Source organism: Astyanax mexicanus, chromosome 6 (assembly GCF_023375975.1).
Source record: "Astyanax mexicanus isolate ESR-SI-001 chromosome 6, AstMex3_surface, whole genome shotgun sequence".
NCBI lineage: Eukaryota > Metazoa > Chordata > Actinopteri > Characiformes > Acestrorhamphidae > Astyanax > Astyanax mexicanus.
In genome coordinates, this window is record NC_064413.1 from 1123287 (window position 1) to 1144580 (window position 21294).

Genomic DNA, 21294 nt, shown 5'->3' on the forward strand with positions numbered 1-21294 from the left:
GGGCTTAAGGGACAGCTGATTGGGGTGAGGCACGGGTGGTTGGACATCAGAAGGGGGGTGGTATTATTGATTTACTGATCTGCATGTTGTGATCGGTTCACCCTGAGAGGTTAATACAGGGCATTTTAAGGATAATAAGAGACGCTTCTAATTCCGCAGGTCTTGCCGCTTGGAAAAGCACCTAAGTAACCAAAAAAATGTTATTTATTGCTTGTAGCTTTGTTTTAAAGCAATACTCCTTCCCTGCTTTCTGCAAATATCAGTAAATATTGAACCCGTCCTATATAGATATTAGATTTATGCAAAAACTGATGAATGTAGTTTAATCAGCGCAGGTTCTGCAGGGGGTATGATAATAATCTGTATGGTGGAATTTATTAGTGCTGCAAACGTCTCTCAGAAACCACAGTGAGCTAGCTGTCTTCCTGTCTACATATAGAGGTGTGAAGCCTTTAGTACGTGCACTCTGACCAGAACAACCTCTGTGCACAGTGTTTCTGAGTGTTTCCGGTTGTTTCAGGGTATTTATCTGATGCATCTATATCTGCACCATAGAAGCATTTTTTAAATCTTAATCTAGATTATTATTGCTGGCCTGAAATCTTGATCAAAGACTGTTTGCATGAACATTCAGCTTCATCTTTCTTCACCAATAAAAACCCTGATGTGGATCATGTGCACTAAAGCTGATTAAATCTACTCCTCCTATTGTCTTTCTGACTGCACAATAGAAACAGGTATGAGGGAACTACAGGGTATTATCTGTCCCGTAATTAAAAATGTATTATGATTATTAAACTATATAACTATTAAAAATAATGCATTTTATCAGGTAATGGATTGTTTATTGACCATGTGTTTGGTAACAGTAACCCAGAGTGGCTGATTATCTGTGGTTTATTTGGTAACTTTATTAATTTATTAGCTCTTTATTTGGTTAATTTTAGCCAAAAACAGCTGTTTATTTATCATCTATTCATTAGACACGAGACCTTTGTTTATAATACCAGAGCAGCTGTTTATATGCAGTTTATTAGATAATAAATTTGTTTATTAGCCCTTTATTTGGAAAATATACCGTATAGCAGCTGTTTATCATTATTTTTCTTCAGTAGCTGTTTATTTATTATATTTTTTAAATTAACAATTACAGTATACATTTACATATACATAGTGTATATATATATATATATATATATATATATATATATATATATATTTTTTTTTTTTTTATGATACACAGCTGAAATTACCAAAATAAAGATTATTTGGTAGCTATTTATTTATTAGCTCTTTATTTTGGAAAATTACAGCACTAGAGCAGCAGTTTATCTTTAATTTCTAGCTATTTATTTATTAGGGCCTAATTTGGTAATTACTGACCACAGCAGCTGTTTATCTATATTTTATTATATAGTAGGTTGTTTATTAGCCTATAATTTGAATAAATATACCATACAGCCGCTGTTTATTATTAATTTATTTAGTAGCTGTTTATTTGTTAGCTTTTTAATGAAAAATTCTAGTATACAGTAGCAGTTTATATAATATATAGCTATAATTACTTGCTATTAATTTATTAGGCCTTTATTTGGTACTTATTGCCATAAGCAGCTGTTAATCTGTAGTTTATTTGGTAGTTGTTTATTTATTAGCTCTTATTTTGGAAAATTACAGCACTAGATCAACTGTTTATCTGCAGTTTATTAGATAATAGTTTTAAAAAATCAGTTTATTAGACCTTTATTTCCAAAATATAATTTACAGCAGATGTTTATCATTAATTTATTTCGTAGCTTTATATTTATTAGATTTTTAATGAACAATTATAGTATACAGTAGCAGTTTATCTTTTGATATACTACAGATTAGCAGCTGCTGTGGGCTATAATTACTTGCTAATAATTTATTAGGCCTTTATTTGGTAGTTATTGCCAATAACTGATTAAATATTTTATTTGGTAGCTGTTTATTTATTAGCTCTTATTTTAGAGAATTACAGCACTAGATTAGCTGCTAATCTGCAGTTTATTAGATAATAGTTTGTTTATTAGCCCTTTATTTGGAAAATATACCATACAGCAGCTGTATCTAATTCATTTATTCAGTAGCTGTTTATTTATTATATCTTTTGTTAACAAATATGATATACAGAAGCTATTTATCTTTAATTTTTTATGATATACTACAGATTAACACATGCTGTGGGCTATAATTGCCAAAATAAGGATTATTATTAAAATATAGCTATTTATTTATGTATTTATTAGCAGTTTATTTTGGTAATTACAGAACTAGATAAGCTGTTTATCTGTAGTTTATTTTTAGCTGTTCATCAAATATTCATTTATTTTGCTTATTATATTTGTTTTTTATTTATCAGCCATTAACACACACACACACACACACACACACACTCTCTCTTACGCAGTACCTGTGGAGCTGCAGGCTCCTTCTTGCTGGTGTAGATGACCTCTCCTGAGCGGGTGGTGGTCATGCCGGTGGTGGTGGGGTAGTTTCGGCGGGGTGGGGGTGGAGGGGGGGATTTGTTGGCTGGTTTATCGGGAGGTTTGGCCGCTCTCTCCAGGCTGGTTTTGGAGGTCAGGCCGGGTTTGGGGGGTCTCTCCAGACCCGCTGCTTTAGCTACTCTCTCTGGATGTGGTTTGGGGGCTTTTTCTGGACCCGTTTTTGAGGGTTTCTCAGGAGTGGGGGGCTCAGGCTGACTGTCTTCTGTAATACAGATAATAAATTAGTGATTAGCCATATCGTATCGCATCGTACGCAACAATATCTCAAACATTTTTTAATATAGTAAACTGAAATATGATATTATACACTGTAATATGATGCCATATCAACCACCCCTAATTATTAAATATATATATAATTATCACATCAGGGTTCTACTTTTATTTTACTGTTTTTATCAAAAGAAAAAATCGCACTCATAATTCTCATTATTTCCCATTATATATTAACTAGAGACTAGAGATTATATATGTCCAGTATCATTTATTTTACTTTATTCCTGATCTAATCTTTAATGCTAGATCTGATAAAATTCTTCTGTTTTATTTTTTAATATCTCAGTTTTAGGGGTGTGCCATATCATATCGTAATTATGCAATAATATATTTTTTTATTTTTATTTTGTTGCAGTAGTGTATTCTTGAAATAGACTTTTTAATTCAGTGTTTTGTCAAATCATTAAGAGTATCGTTATCGTGAAAATACCATGAAATATCGTGATATTATTTTAGGGCCATATCACCCAATTCTATAATACAGTCATAAGCTATATATATAAATATATATTTATATGTACATATAGTGATTAGGAGTGCATTCTTTTTTTGCCTTGTGTTTGTCACATATGTGTAACATCAATACAGAAAAAATAAAAGTGTGACAATATATTGGCTGCAGGCAAATTACCAATATTTTGTCAGTAAAGTAAATTCGTTTCTTTACTTGATTTTAAACATAACTAAGTTACATTTATTCAGTTTTAAAAGTAACTAACAGCAGGTTGAAGTTAATTTTTTTACGCTCTTTTTATTTTATGCAGGCTAAGCGTTTGAGTGTTTATCTTGTTTATCTATCAAAAAAAAAAGGCGTGACTAGAGTAGCACTGCTGAAATAAATGTACGATTAGAATAGCACTGTTTGGGTATAAGTCTGTGTAAGTTGTCTGTGCTTAGTTTGTTTGTCTGCTGGGATCCTTAAAAGTGTTAAATAAATATTTTTTGATTATTGCAGTCCAACAAAAATGCTTTATTTTGTTTTATTTTGAGTTTTTTGAGTCCCAAATTTTTCAGTGTATCCCATAATAATTAGTTTTATTTCACTCTAGCTGAGAAACTGTTTTTAGAAGTGGTCTCCTACTCATCAGGTTAAATGAGGCTTCACTGATGCTCAGCTCTGCAGTTTGACCTGTTTCTGACCTTGTGCTGCAGTAGCTGAAGGTTCAGGTCTCTCCACCGTCTCCTCCACTGCAGGTTTCTGTGAGTTTTCTCCTTCGTTTGCCGCCTCCAGGCTGGGTATTCCTCTCAGCATGGTGGCCTCCGCCTCCTGAAGGACCTTCTGAAACTCCCGCCCGTCATAATGACTGATATTGTGCCTCTTTTCCTCCCACTCTTTCTCCGCAGCCTGAACAGGGGAGAGGAAGAGAAACGTCATCATTTCCTACTGAGAGACGAAGTGTTCAATACATCCTACAACATTCCCAACAGGTACCATTATCTCACAGCTACAGATTAGTGAAACTAGTGCTGGGCAGTATGACCAAAAATATATATCACTGTATTTTTATAAATCTATTTATATATAGATTTTTTTGTGACTTACTGTACTGTTAGAAATACATATAATAAAATACACTAAAGCTTCAAATTAAGGCTTTGATTAGTATTGGGTTTACTTTGTCCCACAAAAATATAAACACAATATCATGAAGAAATCAGACTTTTCTCTGAGAGGAACTTTTCTCTGAGCTGTGGATGGATTGCGTAATTCCATTCGTCACTTTCTGAGTAAATAAAGAGCTGTTTGCTTTTGTTTTTCTATTTTACTTTTAGATAAAAAAAAACACTCATACAGTGAAAAACAGCAACAGGAGCTCCTCAGATAAATCACTAATCTCAGTAGAGGTATCATTGTGTGCACTGTGGTCCAGTTTGGAAGTGAAATAATGTTTCCTAATAATATTAGATGATTAGCATTAGCATTAGCATTTTCAGGGTATCTACAGGTATGATGAAATTCAATGTAAGTCTTTTTAAAAGACCTCAAAGGCCTCAGAGACAAAATTAAGACGACTCTCACAATGGAAGTGAAACAGATTATAATTACCACAGATACCACAGATAAAGAAAATATTAGAGGTCGTTTCTATGATGAAAAACAGAAAAAAACACATTTCGTTGTAAGCTTCACCTCTATAGACGTGGCTCTGTTCTTGATCTTGCCGTGGCTGGTGATCTCCTCGATGAACAGGCCTGGAGACGCTCCGTTGGCGGCGCTGACGCCGTTGCTGGATGGGGGTGTGGCCTCAGGCTGGGATTGGCCGGGCTTCTTGAGCTGCCTGGGGCTGCCGGAGCGTTTTGTGGGCGAGGGGGCGGAGTCTCGGGCCGGCTGGGGCGGGGCTGAAGATGGTGGCCCTGCTGAATGCTGGGATTGGTGCAGGGGAACGGGGGAACTCTGGGCGTGGTGGATGATCGTGGGGTTGGAGTTGATGAGCTCTGATTTAACGGAGGAGGTCTGGAGCTCGGTGACGGGGGGGCTGGACGTGTCCTGGAGTTCAGATGGAGGCGCTGACTCTACTCCATCTGCTGTAGGTGTAGATGATGTGGTGGAAACATCTGAAGGTTTGAGAGAGCCCTCTGTAGCGCACCTGGAAGGAATGGATGAGAAACCAACAAATCAGACAAGAAAAGACACCCTTAAAAACCACACCTTCATCTGTAGTATAGTAAACATTCACACTCATAGCGCTTTTTTACCAAAAGAACTCTTATAAGAACCGTCACATCATACGTCATCAACAGAGGGCGCTACACAGTCGCGGTGAACAGAAGAGGTCATGGTTAGCACTTATTGGTGGAAATGTGAACCTGAATGGTGCTGGTTCCACGTTGGTTGAAAAGCAGTATCAGTGATACACAGTGAGAACACATGCCCGGAGCAGTGGGCAGCAATCAAATTATATATAATTATAATAAGTCTATAATGTAAGGACCAGATATTGTTTTGTATTTTTAGTAGCATAATAGGGTAGTGGCTAATGTCTTATGCCTTAATTTAAGGTTAAAATATTAGCTTGTGTGTGTGTGTGTGTGTGTAATTTATATAATGTATGTATGTATATATACAGCTCTGGAAAAAAATTAAGAGAGCACTTTCGTTTCTCTGATTGCTGTTTTATTCTATAAATTACGGGCAACATTTCTCAAAAAAGATGCAGAGCTTTCAGACCTCAAATAATGCAAAGAAAAGAAGTTCATATTCATAAAGTTTTAGATAGATAGACAGATAGATAGATAGATAGATAGATAGATAGATAGATAGATAGATAGATAGATAGATAGATAGATAGATAGATAGATAGATAGAACTTTATTGATCCCTTGGGAGGTTCCCTCAGGGAAATTAGGGTTCCAGTAGCAGCATCAATACAGTACACACAGATAGAAACAAAGAGTAAGTGTATATAAAGTGTATATAAACAATATAAAGTGCAAAGCAAGTAGACAAAAGTATAAAACAGCAAATATAATTAGTATAACTATAAATATAAATATGCAGTGAATGTATTTGAATAGAATTTTTATTGCACTTATTCCGTATGTATTAAGTATTAAGTATATATTATGTGTTTAAGAGTTCAGAAATCAATATTTGGTGGAATAATCCTGGTTGGTTTTTAATCACAGTTTTAATTTCATGTTTCTTGGCATCATGTTCTCCTCCACCAGTCTTACACACTGCTTTTGGATAACTTTATGCTGCTTTACTCCTGGTGCAAAAATTCAAGCAGTTCAGTTTGGTGGTTTGATGGTTTGTGATCATCCATCTTCCTCTTGATTATATTCCAGAGGTTTTTAATTTGGTAAAATCAAAGAAACTCATCATTTTTAAAAGCTCTCTTATTTTTATAGTTGAGAATTTTTAGCTTCTGTTTTTCTGTAGCAGAATGTTTAAAAAAGAACAGATACAAGCACAATACATAAAGTAAACAGTTCTAAAGAGAAAACACACACACACACACACACACTCTCTCTGTACCTGCGCAGGGTGCTGAGGGAGTCGGTGAGTGTTTTGACTCGTTTCAGCATGCTGTCCAGTTTATGAGGCTCCTCCTTCAGAAACTTCACCGCCTCCACCTCCACTCTCAACACGGCCCGCATCCGTCCCTGCAGGGCTGGAAACTCTCCTAATACACACACACACACACACACACACACACATATATCGTCTATTAGTAATTATCTAATCAGTATACTGATTTATCAGTATACTCAGGCTTTAGCAGCAGCATAAGAAAACTGGACAACACTTTATGGGCCTATTAATATATTATTATTTGCTTAATAAAACCTTAATTAGACATTTTTAAATTATTTATTAACAACATACTAGGCTTTCTTTTGTGTGACCTTTAGTCATTAGTACATAATTGGGGGTCTGTTAGGTGAAAATCAATAATTAATAATTAATAATTGCTGTAAAAATTGATGTAAGTTGATGCGCAATAAGTGTATTATTATTATTGTTGCTACAATCTTCATCACCACTTCATTGTTATTAATCTATTATTATTCTTTCTTGTATTATAATAAGAATTCCTAATATCTGTATTTAACTACATTTTTATGGGTGTTGAAAAAAATGTGGCAAAAATGAATGTGATGTATACAGTTCCACTAGCGTAAGCTCTCATTACTCAATACTCAGTACATTAAAGTATAATAAATATAATAAATTATAATTTAAAAAAAATCCTTAAGGGACAACTTAGGTATGTGTTCTTTCTTTCTTTTAAATTTAATTTTAAATTTTTATCCCATTTTCTACCCAATAGAGCGCCATCTACCCACCCAGAGAGAGAGCAAGGCCTTGTGTGAGAACTGTGTTCTCTAGGGGCTCCAGCCGCTGACGGCAAGCTGCATGACTGGGATTCGAACCCATTCAAATGACTCAGAGGCAAAAAAAACATGATAAAGACGTTTCTACTTGGAAATTATGGTCCAGTATTGATACAGCAGACAGAGATCAATCAGAAAAAGTATTAAATATGTGATTAATCTGTATTTTGTTACCTTTAAGACCTGCTAGGCTCTCGCCCACCTTCCTCAGACTGACCGCTCCCTCCTCCACCTCCTTCAGACTCACTCTGGAACCTAAACCTGAGCTCCAATCTCGCTTCAGAGACTCCACATAGCTCTCCAGATCCCTGAACACACACACACACACACACACACACACACACACACACTGAGCATGTGGAGTATTTGCTAAGTATTGTAATTACACACGTTTCACTCTAGAGGGCAGAAAAATCATTCTAATATCAGCGTACACTTAAATTTACACTTTAATAAAAACACAGGACTGACCCAACTCTTATATTATAGACCAATCACATACATCTACATTACACACTGTAGCTCATCATGCTTTACTCCAAATTTACATAAAACATCACCTAAGAAAATCTTATTTTTATAAACACACGGACAAAACCCTTTTAACCCTTTAAAAGGCCCGGATTTTTGACACTTGTCTGCCTGACTTCAAGAATTTCCCCTCGGGGATCAATAAAGTATGTATGTATGTATGTATGTATGTATGTATGTATGTATCTATCTATCTATCTATCTATCTATCTATCTATCTATCTATCTATCTATCTACACCAATAAATCTTGAGGATTTCTATTTAAGCATTACATAAAAAGCTTTCATGTTTAATAAGGAACATTACTGAAAATTATAATTGTAATTGTAATAGAAAATATAGAAAAATATTTAAGTAAATCTTCTAATGTCAAAATATAATGAATAAAATCATAAAATTGTCTCTTTCCTGATCTTCATTTTAAAAAGAGTATTTTCCTGAATACAAATCAAACAGTTCATGTCCTCAAAACCTTTAGTTTTATTATGTTTGTCTAGTTTTAAAGTTTTAAATTCCTCACATTTTCAGAGTATAAATAAGTTATTTTACTGCAGAAAAAGGGGTTTTGTATCACCTACACCTGTAGCCTGTATACAGGACAAGGCATTTTAAACTAAACTTAAAAGTGCATCCAAACTTTAATTAGTTATTTTATAGATAAAACAAACTGCTTCAGACCCTGTGAATGTTTCTGCACTGCTAAAAACTGTTCCTATTTTATTTTAAAAGTTAAAATAGGTAAATATTTAGAGGGTTTCAGTGCCACAGTTCCTTCCCAAATCATCTTTATTTACTAATGTGGGAACTGAAGTTCCTACGCCATGTTCTTCACTGCCCCTGTGCATTCTGGGATCACGCCGGCCCTCACGCCGGCCTCCTCCGTCCCACGATGCTTTGCTGAGTTTGCTGATGGGACCTGGGCAGAGCGGCGAGGAAAACAAGGCCCTAAATCTCCAGCCTGTCTCCTTTAATTCTACTTTAATTCCACTGCTGTGGAAGACGGTGATTTTATCTGCGGTGGCGTTTATGACTGGCTGCAGATTATCTAACCTCCAGCCGGCGGAGCGAACCACCAATCAAAAACCTGGATTCTGACCAAGAGCGTTTGTGGCTGCAAATGAAAATGAAGTGTGGATATATATATAAAATTTTTATTTTTCTCCCAATTTATATGGCCAGTTGTCCCACCCGTTCACCCATTCACAGCAGTGCTAACGCTCGGAGAAAAAGCGCAGCGACTCGGTTCTGATACATCAGCTCACAGATGCAGCCTTGTGCTGATCCACATCACCCTCCCTAGTAGTGATGGGGGGAAAGAGAGAGCGCCATCTACTGTACTGTACCCACCCAGAGAGAGAGCAAGACCAACTGTGCTCTCTCAGGGCTCCAGCAGCTGATGGCAAGCTGCATGACCGGGATTTGAACCAGCGATCATAGTGGCAGCTCTTTAGACCGCTTTACTAACATTTTACTAACTAAAACCTGCTTTACTTGTGTATACACTTACTGGCAAATAATACAAACTAATATATGTGAGAGATACAGGTGCTTGAAAGTTTGTCAGCCCTTTAGAATTATCTATAACTCTTTATATTTCTTCATAAATATGACGTAAAACATCAGATTTAGCCTAAAAGTCCTAAAATGAGATAAAAGTTTTATCCTTGCTTATGGTAATTAAAAGAAAAAAACGATAACTAACTGAAACTGAGTGTATAACTAACTAATGAAATATAGTGATATATATATATATAATTATAGAGTGTGTTTGTGTGTCTCACCCCAGCTGTGTGAGAACTTTCTCCTCCATGCAGAGATACGCGTGTCTCTCCTCCTCCACCGCGGCTCTCTGACGGTGAGACGGGTCCTCCTGACGTCTCAGAGCTTCAGACAGACGAGCGCTGATCTCCTGCTCCACCTGCTTCATCTGAACTCGCACACACTCCTGATTCTGCAGCTGCACAACACACACACACACACACACACACACACAGGCATGAATACACACGTCTAAAGCAGGACAGAGTTTTACATGTAACAGCAGGCGTGGTTCATGTCATTCTGCTCCTAAACCTCAAAAAAACACACAGTTTATAACCTTGGAGACGCAGAAAGATCAGCCTCAGGGTTACAGAGCAGCACTAATGCAGGAAAACAACACGTAAATAAGAGTAAATAAGAGTAAATAAGAGTGTGTGTCTCTATTCTGCAGTTTCTATTAACATCTGATTATTATCTTCTCCTTATCTTCATCAGACTTTTTTCTCATCAGATACTGAAGATACTTTTGCCTCTCGTGAATATATATAATATTGAAGCATTTCCTCAATAATAAATAAATTACCTAGTATGATAATAATTTTTTCTAATTTGTTTCCTTATCTATATTTAGGATTTCTGATGAAACGTTATTTATTTTATTTATTTTTTTGTACAATTGGTTTATTAAGGGTCTGGCAAATAAAATGCAGAGGACAAAACAGTACAGTAAACTGTAAAAATAGAAGAAAAAAAAACTATAAACAAATGGTTAAGGAAATGGGGAAAAAACAGTGTTACAAAGAATTAATCCAATAAAGGTCTTAAAGGTCTGACTGCACCCTGGCTTAAAATTTAAAAAAGGGGGGCACTGGGTGATGTATGGGTTTAGAGGCAGGGCAGGAGGGAGAGCTGATTGGCTGAGCTGCAGCAGCAGCAGTGTGCCTCTGATAGCGGTGAGATGCAGATGATTGGACGTCAGCAGGGGGGCGGTATTATTGATTGACTGATTTACATATTGTAAACAGAAATATCATCCATGCCTGGAGCATGCCTGGAGCAATGGAGGTTGTTGCTCTTAAATGATGGAACACACATCCCAACTCTTAAAGATTTGCTGATTCGTCTAGTCTTGAATCACATGGTCCTGTATTGTGTTATTATGTTTTTACCTTCAGGTGTAGGATAAACTATTCTGTAAAGAACATTGTGACTCTTGTCTGTAAAAGTGTTTTTTCCTTTTTGCAAGATGGACTGGTGCAGATGTTCACCGACAGACAAGAGGACGAGAGTCCATCACTCTGACAGACTGAGAGTTTTTGTTGAGTTGTAATAAAACATTTTGAGACGTTTGTCCATCTGTCCTACCAACTGTTCCAGCTTTAATCATAGTGCTGAAATCTATTAACTATTAATGTAATTTTAAATTCCTGCATTCTTACTGCTTCCAACACACCAACTTCTCTGTCACTAAGCTTTAATGTTATATGATTTTTCTTTGTAATATTTCCTGTAAAACAAAGTGTTAAATGTATTTTTTGTGCATTATTATTAATGCTGCTAAAAGTGTATTTATCATTTAAAAATAAAGAGATCACTTCAGTTTCTGAATCAGTTTCTGAATCTGATTTTGCTATTTATAGGTTTATGTTTGAGTAAAATGAACATTGTTGTTTTATTCTATAAACTACAGACAACATTTCTCCCAAATTACAAATACAAATATTCTCATTTAGAGCATTTATTATTTGCAGAAAATGAAATAAAAGAAATGACTGAAATAACAAAAAAAAAGATGCAGAGCTTTCAGACCTCAAATAATACAAAGAAAACATAAAGTTCATATTCATAAAGTTTTAAGAGTTCAGAAATCAATATTTGGTGGAATAACCCTGGTTGGTTTTTAATCACAGTTTTCATGCATCTTGGCATCATGTTCTCCTCCACCAGTCTTACACACAGCTTTTGGATAACTTTATGCTGCTTTACTCCTGGTGTAAAAATTCAAGCAGTTCAGTTTGGTGGTTTGATGGTTTGTGATCATCCATCTTCCTCTTGATTATATTCCAGAGGTTTTTAATTTGGTCAAATCAAAGAAACTCATAGTTTTTAAGTGGTCTCTTTTTTTCCAGAGCTATATATTTGTATATTTTTTGATTATTGTAAAATATGGTCCAATGCAGACGAGTATTGGTGGAATAGAATTGCAAATGACCATAAACAGACCAGAACTTATATATATTTAGAAATGCCACTGCAGTAACCATAATTTTGCTTTCTAATAATCACCAGAAAGGATATAAAAACTTGAATTTTTTGCATTTTATTAAATCTGAGTGGGAAAGTGCTGAACTGCAGTCGTTCTATCATCCTGATTACTGCGTGAGCCTCATTAAAGCTTCATTAGAGAAATGTCTGTCCTCGGTAATTTGTTTAGCGGTGTTGTGACATGTTTGGGTGGGACTAAATTGCTGTGTTTGGAAGAAGGCCAGAGTTTCTGAGTGTTATAATAAGGCTGTTATAATAATTTCACCGAGATCTTCACTATTATTCTGAAATGAGAAAAAAAAAACGGTAAAAATGAGCCGCTGTGTTCTGACTTGTCTGGTATTTGTATGATCACTGAAAGCGCAGGTTTCAAATCCTTAAAACATTTTACATTTTTTTTGTTTTGTACTCATCTTAAAATTAAATATTATTTTTTTTATCATTCTACAGAAATAAAGCTCCAGATAAAACTGCTTTTTTGTCATTTGGCAGAAACTACAGTGCTGGAGATGCTCCTACAAGTTTGCCACACCTTTATTTAGACAGATTGGCTGAATTATGCTCTCTCTCTAGATTTCACTCATCTTCACAAAAGTACAATACAGGTCGATAACAAAAAGACAGACGAAAAAGAAGCACTGGGTAGAAGAGCTAGAAAACTAGATTCAATACTAGGTAAGGGAGAGGAGGAAAACAGGGGGTATATATACAGTGGAACACAGGTGAGAGCAATCTCAATAGCTGGGTGAGCAGGAACGCCGAAGCAGCATGTGATCCGGCATGTTCGGGAGGTCGGGTGCAGGTGAATTCTGGGAAGTGGAGTATTTTGTCTGTGAGCTAGAGTCTATGACAGGCAGACTGACAATCTGTAAATGGAAGTTATGTAAGTTCCAAACTTAGCTAGATGTTAACTACTCTAGTCAATGTTAGATAACAAAAAGATAAACCACAAAAGAAACACTGGGTAGAAGAGCTAGAAAACTAGATTCAATACTAGGTAAGGGAGAGGAGGAAAACAGGGGGTATATATACAGTGGAACACAGGTTAGAGCAATCTCAATAGCTGGGTGAGCCAGAACACTGAAGCGTCACGTGATCCAGCATGTCCGGGAGGTTGGGTGCAGGTGAATTCTGGGAAATGGAGTCTTTTGTGTGAGTTGTTATGTAAAATAGTAAATGTGTTTGTGTATAGATTAATATAAATGATCAATAATTATGATCATTACTGTATAAATATGCTGTAATACCTGTATCTGTCTCATCTGCTGCAGCTGAACACGGAGATCTGAGACGTTTCTTCTGAACTGGTGAAGGTTGACCTGCAGAGGGGCGGAGCTGAGGGGAGGAGTCAGGGCGGGGCTTCGCTCAGGTGGGACTGCAGCACTTTTGGGTCCGAGTACCGGAGAGTTTCCTGAACAAACAAAACAAAACCAGCAGGAGTTTTTTTTGTGGTTTTGGTGATCCAGTATAACACTGCTTTAGTCAGGTGAAGGAGTGGGCGGGGACAAACGATAGGATTTCAGCTCTTGCATATGAATATTCATACATGCAAACATATCGCCTCTGATTGGCTAACAGCACTGCGACACCAGGAGGCAGCAAAAAACCTTTAAACAGTTTTAAAAGGATGAGAGTCTTAAATTAGAGAACTTTCTGTCCTTTTTAGTCACAGTTAAATGGAATATGAGTCTGTTTACCAGCTAACCTCAGCCCCAGAAAACCAAACTTTTAAGTTCCAGATTATTCTACATGAATCACTTTAATCACTGCACTCAAGTCTTACTACAAGATACAGACTAAACCCTCCTGGACTAGAAGAAAAGCCTGACTTAAACATGTTTTTTTAGTATTTAAATGAGTGCAGAAGGAGCTCTGTGTTGATTGGTGAGATCAGGTATCTGGTGTTTAAAGCAGGACAGTAATGAATATCAGCTGGATTCAGATCAGGACTGGGAGGAGAAGTGCTCACAGCAGCACATATTTGTGTGAGAGGGAAAGTGTATCTGTGTGGGCATGCTGATTATTCCGTAACTTACACTCTTTTCCTGTGTGTGTGTGTGTGTGTGTGTGTGTGTGTGGCGAGTAGTGACTGGGAGAACACATGATACACTGCATTTCTGAATGGCTCATTTCTGACAGATCAAATTTGTGATTAAACTAATGGACTGAATGAAAAAAATGCAGTTAAAGGGAAGGAGGAAGGAAGATAAAAAAAATAAATAAATAAAAAAGGAAAAGTCCAATAAAAAGTAGGAAATAAGGGAAAAAATAAATTTAAACAGAAAGAAAAATAAAATAAATGAAAAAAGAGTGGGGAAGACTAAAAAAAAATAAACTAAAAGAAAAATAAAGTAAGAAAGGATGAAATAAGAACCCGTAGCAAAGAACAAACAGTCAGAGAAAGTAGTGAGAGAAAAAGGAAAGTAATGAATGAAGCAGGAAGAAGGAAAAGAATATATGAAAGAAAGGAAGTATAAGGTGAAAGAAAGAAAGAAAGAAAGAAAGAAAGAAAAAATGAAAAAGAAAGATTGAAGGAGGAAACAGAAAGAAGGGTGAAAAAGTAAAAAGGAAAGTAAGAAAAAAGAAAGATGAAAGAATAAAGCAGAATGAAGGGGAAAAATAATAATAAAAATAGGAATTATAAAGTGAAAAAGAAGAAAGAAATAAGTAATGAAACAGAAAGTAAGAAAAAAGGAAAGAGTGAAGCAGAAAGCAGGAAATATATATGAAAGAAAAAAGGAAAAAAGGAAGTATGAAGTAAAACAGAAGGAAGGAATAAGTCGTTTAAGAAAGAAAGAAAGAAGGATGTCTCACCTGCGCTGGACGTGCTGTGAACGGGTGACCCTGATTTTACTGACCGATCACTGAAATACAGAATATACATTATATATCACACACACACACACACACACACACACAGCAGAAGGAGACGGTGTGTGTGAGATGAGCAGGATCTGGGTTAGCTGTATGATGTGAGCAGTCAGTGCATGCAGACAGTTAGTGTTACTGTACTGTAATGTTAATGTAATATAATCCACTCGTCCCTCCAGCAGTGTGAACTACACTTCCCAGCATGCCCTGCTTACCTGGCCTGCTCCATGCCGCCGCTGCAGCCGTTAGAGCTGGGGGTCTGCAGGAGAGCATGCTGCACCAGACCAGTCAGACTGGCCAACTGCTCCTCCATAGCCTTCATTCTCTCTCTGCACACAGACACCAAACACTCAACACCAAACACACGCTCTGACCTCTCACTGACCTCTCACTGACCGCCCGCCGGACTGTGCTATAACTGCTCTATCTGGTGTTATAACTGCCCTATCTGGTGTTATAACTGCTCTAGCTGGTGTTATAACTGCTCTAGCTGGTGTTATAACTGCTCGTTCTGGCAATAGTTATGTTATAATTGCTCTAGTTAATATTATAACTGCTCTAGCTAGTGTTATAATTACTCTAGCTGGCAATAGTTATGTTATAATTGCTCTAGTTAATATCATAACTGCTCTAGCTGGTGTTATAACTGCTCTAGCTGGCAATAGCTTTGTCATAATTGCTCTAGCTAGTGTTATAACTGTTCTATGTGGCAATAGTTATGTTACAATTGCTCTAGTTAATATTATAACTGCTCTAGCTAGTGTTATAATTACTCTAGCTGGCAATAGTTATGTTATAATTGCTCTAGCTAGTGTTATAACTGCTCTAGCTAGTGTTATAACGGCTCTAGCTGGCAATAGTTATGTTATAATTGCTCTAGTTAATATCATAACTGCTCTAGCTAGTGTTATAACTGCTCTAGCTGGCAATAGCTTTGTTATAATTGCTCTAGCTAGTGTTATAACGGCTATATCTGGCAATAGTTATGTTATAATTGCTCTAGTTAATATCATAACTGCTCTAGCTAGTGTTATAACTGCTCTAGCTGGCAATAGTTATGTTATAATTGCTCTAGTTAATATCATAACTGCTCTAGCTAGTGTTAAACCTGCTCTGTCTGGCAATAGTTATGTTATAATTGCTCTAGTTAATATCATAACTGCTCTAGCTAGTGTTATTACTGCTCTATCTGGCAATAGTTATGTTATAATTGCTCTAGTTAATATCATAACTGCTCCAGCTAGTGTTATTACTGCTCTATCTGGCAATAGTTATGTTATAATTGCTCTAGTTAATATCATAACTGCTCTAGCTAGTGTTATAACTGCTCTAGCTGGCAATAGTTATGTTATAATTGCTCTAGTTAATATCATAACTGCTCTAGCTAGTGTTAAACCTGCTCTGTCTGACAATAGTTATGTTATAATTGCTCTAGTTAATATCATAACTGCTCCAGCTAGTGTTATTACTGCTCTATCTGGCAATAGTTATGTTATAATTGCTCTAGTTAATATTATTACTGCTCTAGCTAGTGTTATTACTGCTCTAGCTGGTGATAGCTAGATTTTCTATTCGCTGTAGCTAATGTTATAACTACTCTAGCCAGTGTTATAACTGCTCTATCTGGTGATAGCTAGATGTTATAACTGCTCTATCTAATGTTATAACTGGTAACTAATCTTATAGTCATTTTATTATTAGCCAGGATGTACATGTTTTTACCTCAAACGGGAATAATTCAGTTACAGTACATAATACATTATTTGCACAGCTGGATTTTATTTTAAACAAACACAATGAGAACTAAATTACATTACATTAAATTAAATGTGTGTATGTGTGTGTGTGCTATGTCTGAGAACAAGTATTTGACTAACTAAATTGCACTTTTAGTATCTGTGCAAAAAAAAAAGTGAACAACAGTCCACCATCCATATGATATCTGCTCTACAGTGGTCCAGGCTCAGTAATAATGAATGTGGCAGTGAGTGAATAAATTATTCATGAGAGCAGATGGGCTTCTGTCTGTAACTCTACACCTGTATAGAGCTGTATAAGGTAGACGGCCTGAGGGTGGAGGTACATCCAGCGTACAGTAATGTTCACCTAATGCCGGGTTCACACTACACCATTATAGCCCAGTTTTTCAGTCACTGACAGCTTTTTGTTGATTGTGAGTCTGCCCACCGCCATTCCACTAGTCCCATTTCCGAACCCCGGGCTGCCAGGTATAGAACACAACATCATGCCAGGATATGGTTCGGGCAAAATAGTCCACCAACAATTTTTTTGTTTTATATTTAACATATACACAGACATTTTAGTAAATTATACATCCATCAATAAGTTTATCTAACATCAATGTAGTAATGGTAGGCATTTAACACACTCAGAGGAAAGCGCCAGACCCCAGCTCTGATAAAATAGCCAACAGACGGCTGCGCCAGCGACTGCTACAACGGTGTGATAGAGGGGACTCTCTCGGACTCCGGCTGCTGATGCCAGAAGCCGCATGACCCAGTATATGAACTTCCTCAATAAATTGCCGAACTTTCCATTTAACCAGATTTAAATTCAGCGCTGTGTGAGATATTGTGTTTAGCGAGGTTTGTAAAACGAACAAAATGCAACAGTGAGCTGCTAGTAAGAGTCTCGGATGCAGTTAGAAGTGTTGGTACGTAACGATGCAGTGAGGAAACATTCTTCTGACTTATGCAATGGATTCTGGGTTAGTATGTATAAGTTCATGATGGTTACGTTACGTGTTACATGTGTTTTTTGAATGCTTGGTTAGTGAGGTACATTCCTCCATTCCTTAATTCCTTCATTCCTTAATTCTACGCTATATCTACTCAACAAACAGCAGACTTACCGTGTCAGAGGGTCTGCTGATGGAACTACTGGACCATGAGCCTGAAGGTCAGGGGTCACAGGGGTCACCGGGGTCACAGGGGACGCCATGACGCCTCTACCCTTCACCACCATATCCATTGAGACGGGCGCTTCCTTTCTGAAGGACTGCCGCACGGGTGAAGACCTTTCCAGGGTGACGGCAGCGGCGGCGGCTTGCGATTGGCCCGTATGGATGTCCATCACTCTCATTTCACCCATCCGGTGTGGGGAAGGGGGCGGAGTCTTGGAGCCCAGCGTGGGCAGCTGGCTGTCTGCGTACTTGCGGCTCTTCTGTCGGAACAGCGAGTGGTGCTCCGGCGGCTCAATGGGCGTCCCCGGGGGGCCGTAGGGACGGACGGGGACACGGTGGAAGCCGTGGTCCACCATGTCCGGGTGCTGTAGCAGGTAGGGGTCGGCGTAAAGGCCTTCGTTGCGTGCAGGTAAAGACATGCTCTTGGCTGCGATGTCTTCGTCCGGCTTTACGTCGCGTCGCTCCAGGATGGCACTGGCGCAGGGCGAGGCGGAGCGGGTGGGGGTTGCCAGGTTGTGTCCTGCTCTTTCTCGGGGCATGGTGGTGCTTCCTCCTCCTGAGACACGAGGCCCAAAGGGGATACGTGAGGGTGATGGAGGCATGGAGTGAGGGGTAGGGGGGGACATGGGACCCTGCATGGCATGGGGCGGACCCTGCATGGCATGGGGTGGAGGGGGACCCAGCGAGTGCTGCCGCATCAGGGGTGGTGCTGCGTACATCACCTCTCTGTGCATCTGAGGGGAAATAAGAGAAAGAGGAAATGCTTAAAGTGGAAGATCTGTATTTTATTTTCATTTCTAAACTGAAAGCAGAAGCATTTCTGAGTGAAGAAAAATATGGATAAAATATTGTGTTTAAGCCTAATTTTAATATATAATTCTAAAAACTAGGGTGTCGGGTCACTGTTCGTGGGAGTTTTTATCTTTCTGGCCATGCCACACGTCTTTACGTACTTACGTCACACGTACAGCCTCTAAAAGAGGATCCAGCTCAGTTTTACTGAACGCAAGCGGCTGGTGGAGCATTGGGGACTTCAGAAGGGGAAACTCAGAGCTCAGTAGCTCATTCTCTCATAGTAAAAGCAAAGAAACGAAGGAGTGAAGATTCTGACTGAGCTCTCTCTCTCTCTCTCTCTCTCTCTCTCTCTCTCTCTCTGACTGAACATAACCTCGGTGCAGTTACCCATTCTCACCAGAGAGGGTTATAGAATTACATACATTTAGTCATCATCCTCTTGCTGAGTCTATAAAAAGGAAGTTTATCCAGATTTCCAAATAATTTAGTAGCCAATTATACAAGCTACCACAAGAAAAGGATACAGATATACATCTAAAACCCCAAACCCCAGACAACAATTTAAACATTACAGAACTGCTAAATAAACTAAATAAATAAAAACACTGAATGAGAAAGTGTGTGTGGACCTTTGACTGGTGCTGTATTTGAATATGCACCGATAAAACCATTCCACCTAAAAACAGCACCTCATGTTTAAACATGTTTAAAGATATTTCTGTTTTCCGTGAAGAAGTGTGTAATCTAACTCTTTTGCATATTTGCATATTGCAGCCTTTCAGAATCACAAGCCCAGTGTTACACTATACTGATACTACAGAGAGAGAGAGAGAGAGAGAGAGTGAGAGAGAGAGACAGAGAGAGAGAGAGAGAGAGAGAGAGAGAGAGAGAGAGAGAGAAAGAGAGAGAGAGAGAGAGAGAGAAAGAGAGAGAGAAAAGAAAGAGAGAGAGAGTTTTAGGGGGGTAAAACTCTTGTGTGAAAGATTATACAGGCTAAATTCACATCACCTGAAGACAAACCAATGACCCACACTGAGCCGACCGCCCATGAAGCCCTGAGTACACTAATCACACTAATGCACCTCAGATGGAGAATTCTGTGAGTCAGAGGGTAGGTGTGTGTGTGTGTGTGTGTGTGAGTGTGTGTGTGTGTGTTAGAGCCTAAGCGATATATTAACATTTGATGATAAAGTAGACGTATGTTTAAGTTTTACAGACTTATCAGGACTCTTAGAAACTGACACTAAGCAGCAGCTCATTACTGCAATACAAGATATGAAAATGTCTCAAATTAAATATAAAACTTACAGAAAACAGCAATATATAACAAATAACATATACGTAACATAACACACAGAATGCATCAAAGCCTAACGTTTTTCAATAAGTGAGTGGAGATCTAAAAACTATTATAATTTATCATTTTACTTCAGAACTTTACTTCAGAGTTCAGAAGTTAAGATTATCATTTATTTGACTCCACCCTTTGAAATTTGAAAAAGGATAAAAAAATAAAATGGAAGGAGGGGTTGTTTGGGAGGGGCACTGGGTGATGTATGGGTTTAGGGTTGGGGGGAAGGAGGGAGAGCTGATTGGCTGAGGACCAGCAGCAGCAGTGTGCCTCCCTCTGATAGCAGTGAGATGCAAATGGTTGGACATTAGCACAGACTCACAGCTTAAGAAAGAAAAATGTGATTAATCGCGATTAATCTCATTTTATCGTGATTAATCAGCATGCCTGTCAGGATAAATACAGTATTGACTTATCATACAATAAATGTTGATGATCTCAGTAATATGTAATAATGGAGATATGGTATATTGTGTTTATTTGTGCGTTTGTTCACATATATAACAGTAAACAGTATTTTAGACAGTTAAGCTAAATACATAAACACAGTGTGCACAGACTGCACTATAAAACCCAGGTCCGGATTGTGTTCTGAACCGGAGGCGGATGTAGAGTTACAGTAGTTCTGACGCCTGAGGACAGAACTTTACTGAGACACGAGTTCCTGCAGCTCCTTCCTCTCAGCTCAGCAATGAGGATCAACAGGAAGAACCGTGAATCTGAGAACAGCAGACTGAAACTCAGCTGGACTGAAACCTGCTGTCTCTGTTCTGGTATTTATACTGATACATTCAGTACAACCGTCTCTTCTTCCTTCATCCGGAGCTTCTTCACTCACATATTTACATCTCACTGATCTGCACGTGTCTCCGGTCGCCTGGTAACAGATTTAACAACAAAGCTCAGGTGCTCCTGTGATTTTAGATGATTCAGTTCCAGCTCAATACAATCAGATCAACTTCCTGTTAAAATATGATTCAGAGCATCATGAAATCAGTCAACACACTTCACTTAACTTTACTGAATGGTAGATAGGTAGAGAGGTAGTTAGAGAGGTAGGTAGAGCAGTAGGTAAAGAAGCAGGCAGGTAGATAGGTAAGCAGGTATGTAGGCAGGCAGACAGACAGAAAGGTAGGTACTTAGGTAGATAGA

General features: G+C 37.8%; 1 protein-coding gene across 13 annotated transcripts in view; it reads right to left on the reverse strand.

Moving 5' to 3' along the window:
- si:ch211-285f17.1 (sickle tail protein) overlaps nt 1-21294 on the reverse strand; it is a 139044-nt gene that overhangs the window by 15587 nt on the left and 102163 nt on the right. For 11 of the 13 annotated variants that reach the window (XM_022666963.2, XM_049479961.1, XM_022666961.2 and 8 more), the window contains 10 exons: nt 17946-18730; nt 15289-15402; nt 15017-15066; nt 13450-13613; nt 9958-10133; nt 7818-7951; nt 6784-6931; nt 4936-5392; nt 3945-4149; nt 2435-2730 (listed from right to left, as the gene is read on the reverse strand). In XM_022666963.2, coding sequence (XP_022522684.2) covers nt 2435-2730; nt 3945-4149; nt 4936-5392; nt 6784-6931; nt 7818-7951; nt 9958-10133; nt 13450-13613; nt 15017-15066; nt 15289-15402; nt 17946-18730 — 2529 coding nt within the window. The remainder of the gene's footprint in view (nt 1-2434; nt 2731-3944; nt 4150-4935; nt 5393-6783; nt 6932-7817; nt 7952-9957; nt 10134-13449; nt 13614-15016; nt 15067-15288; nt 15403-17945; nt 18731-21294) is intronic. The other 2 variants (XM_049479962.1, XM_022666962.2) reach the window with 2 other exon arrangements.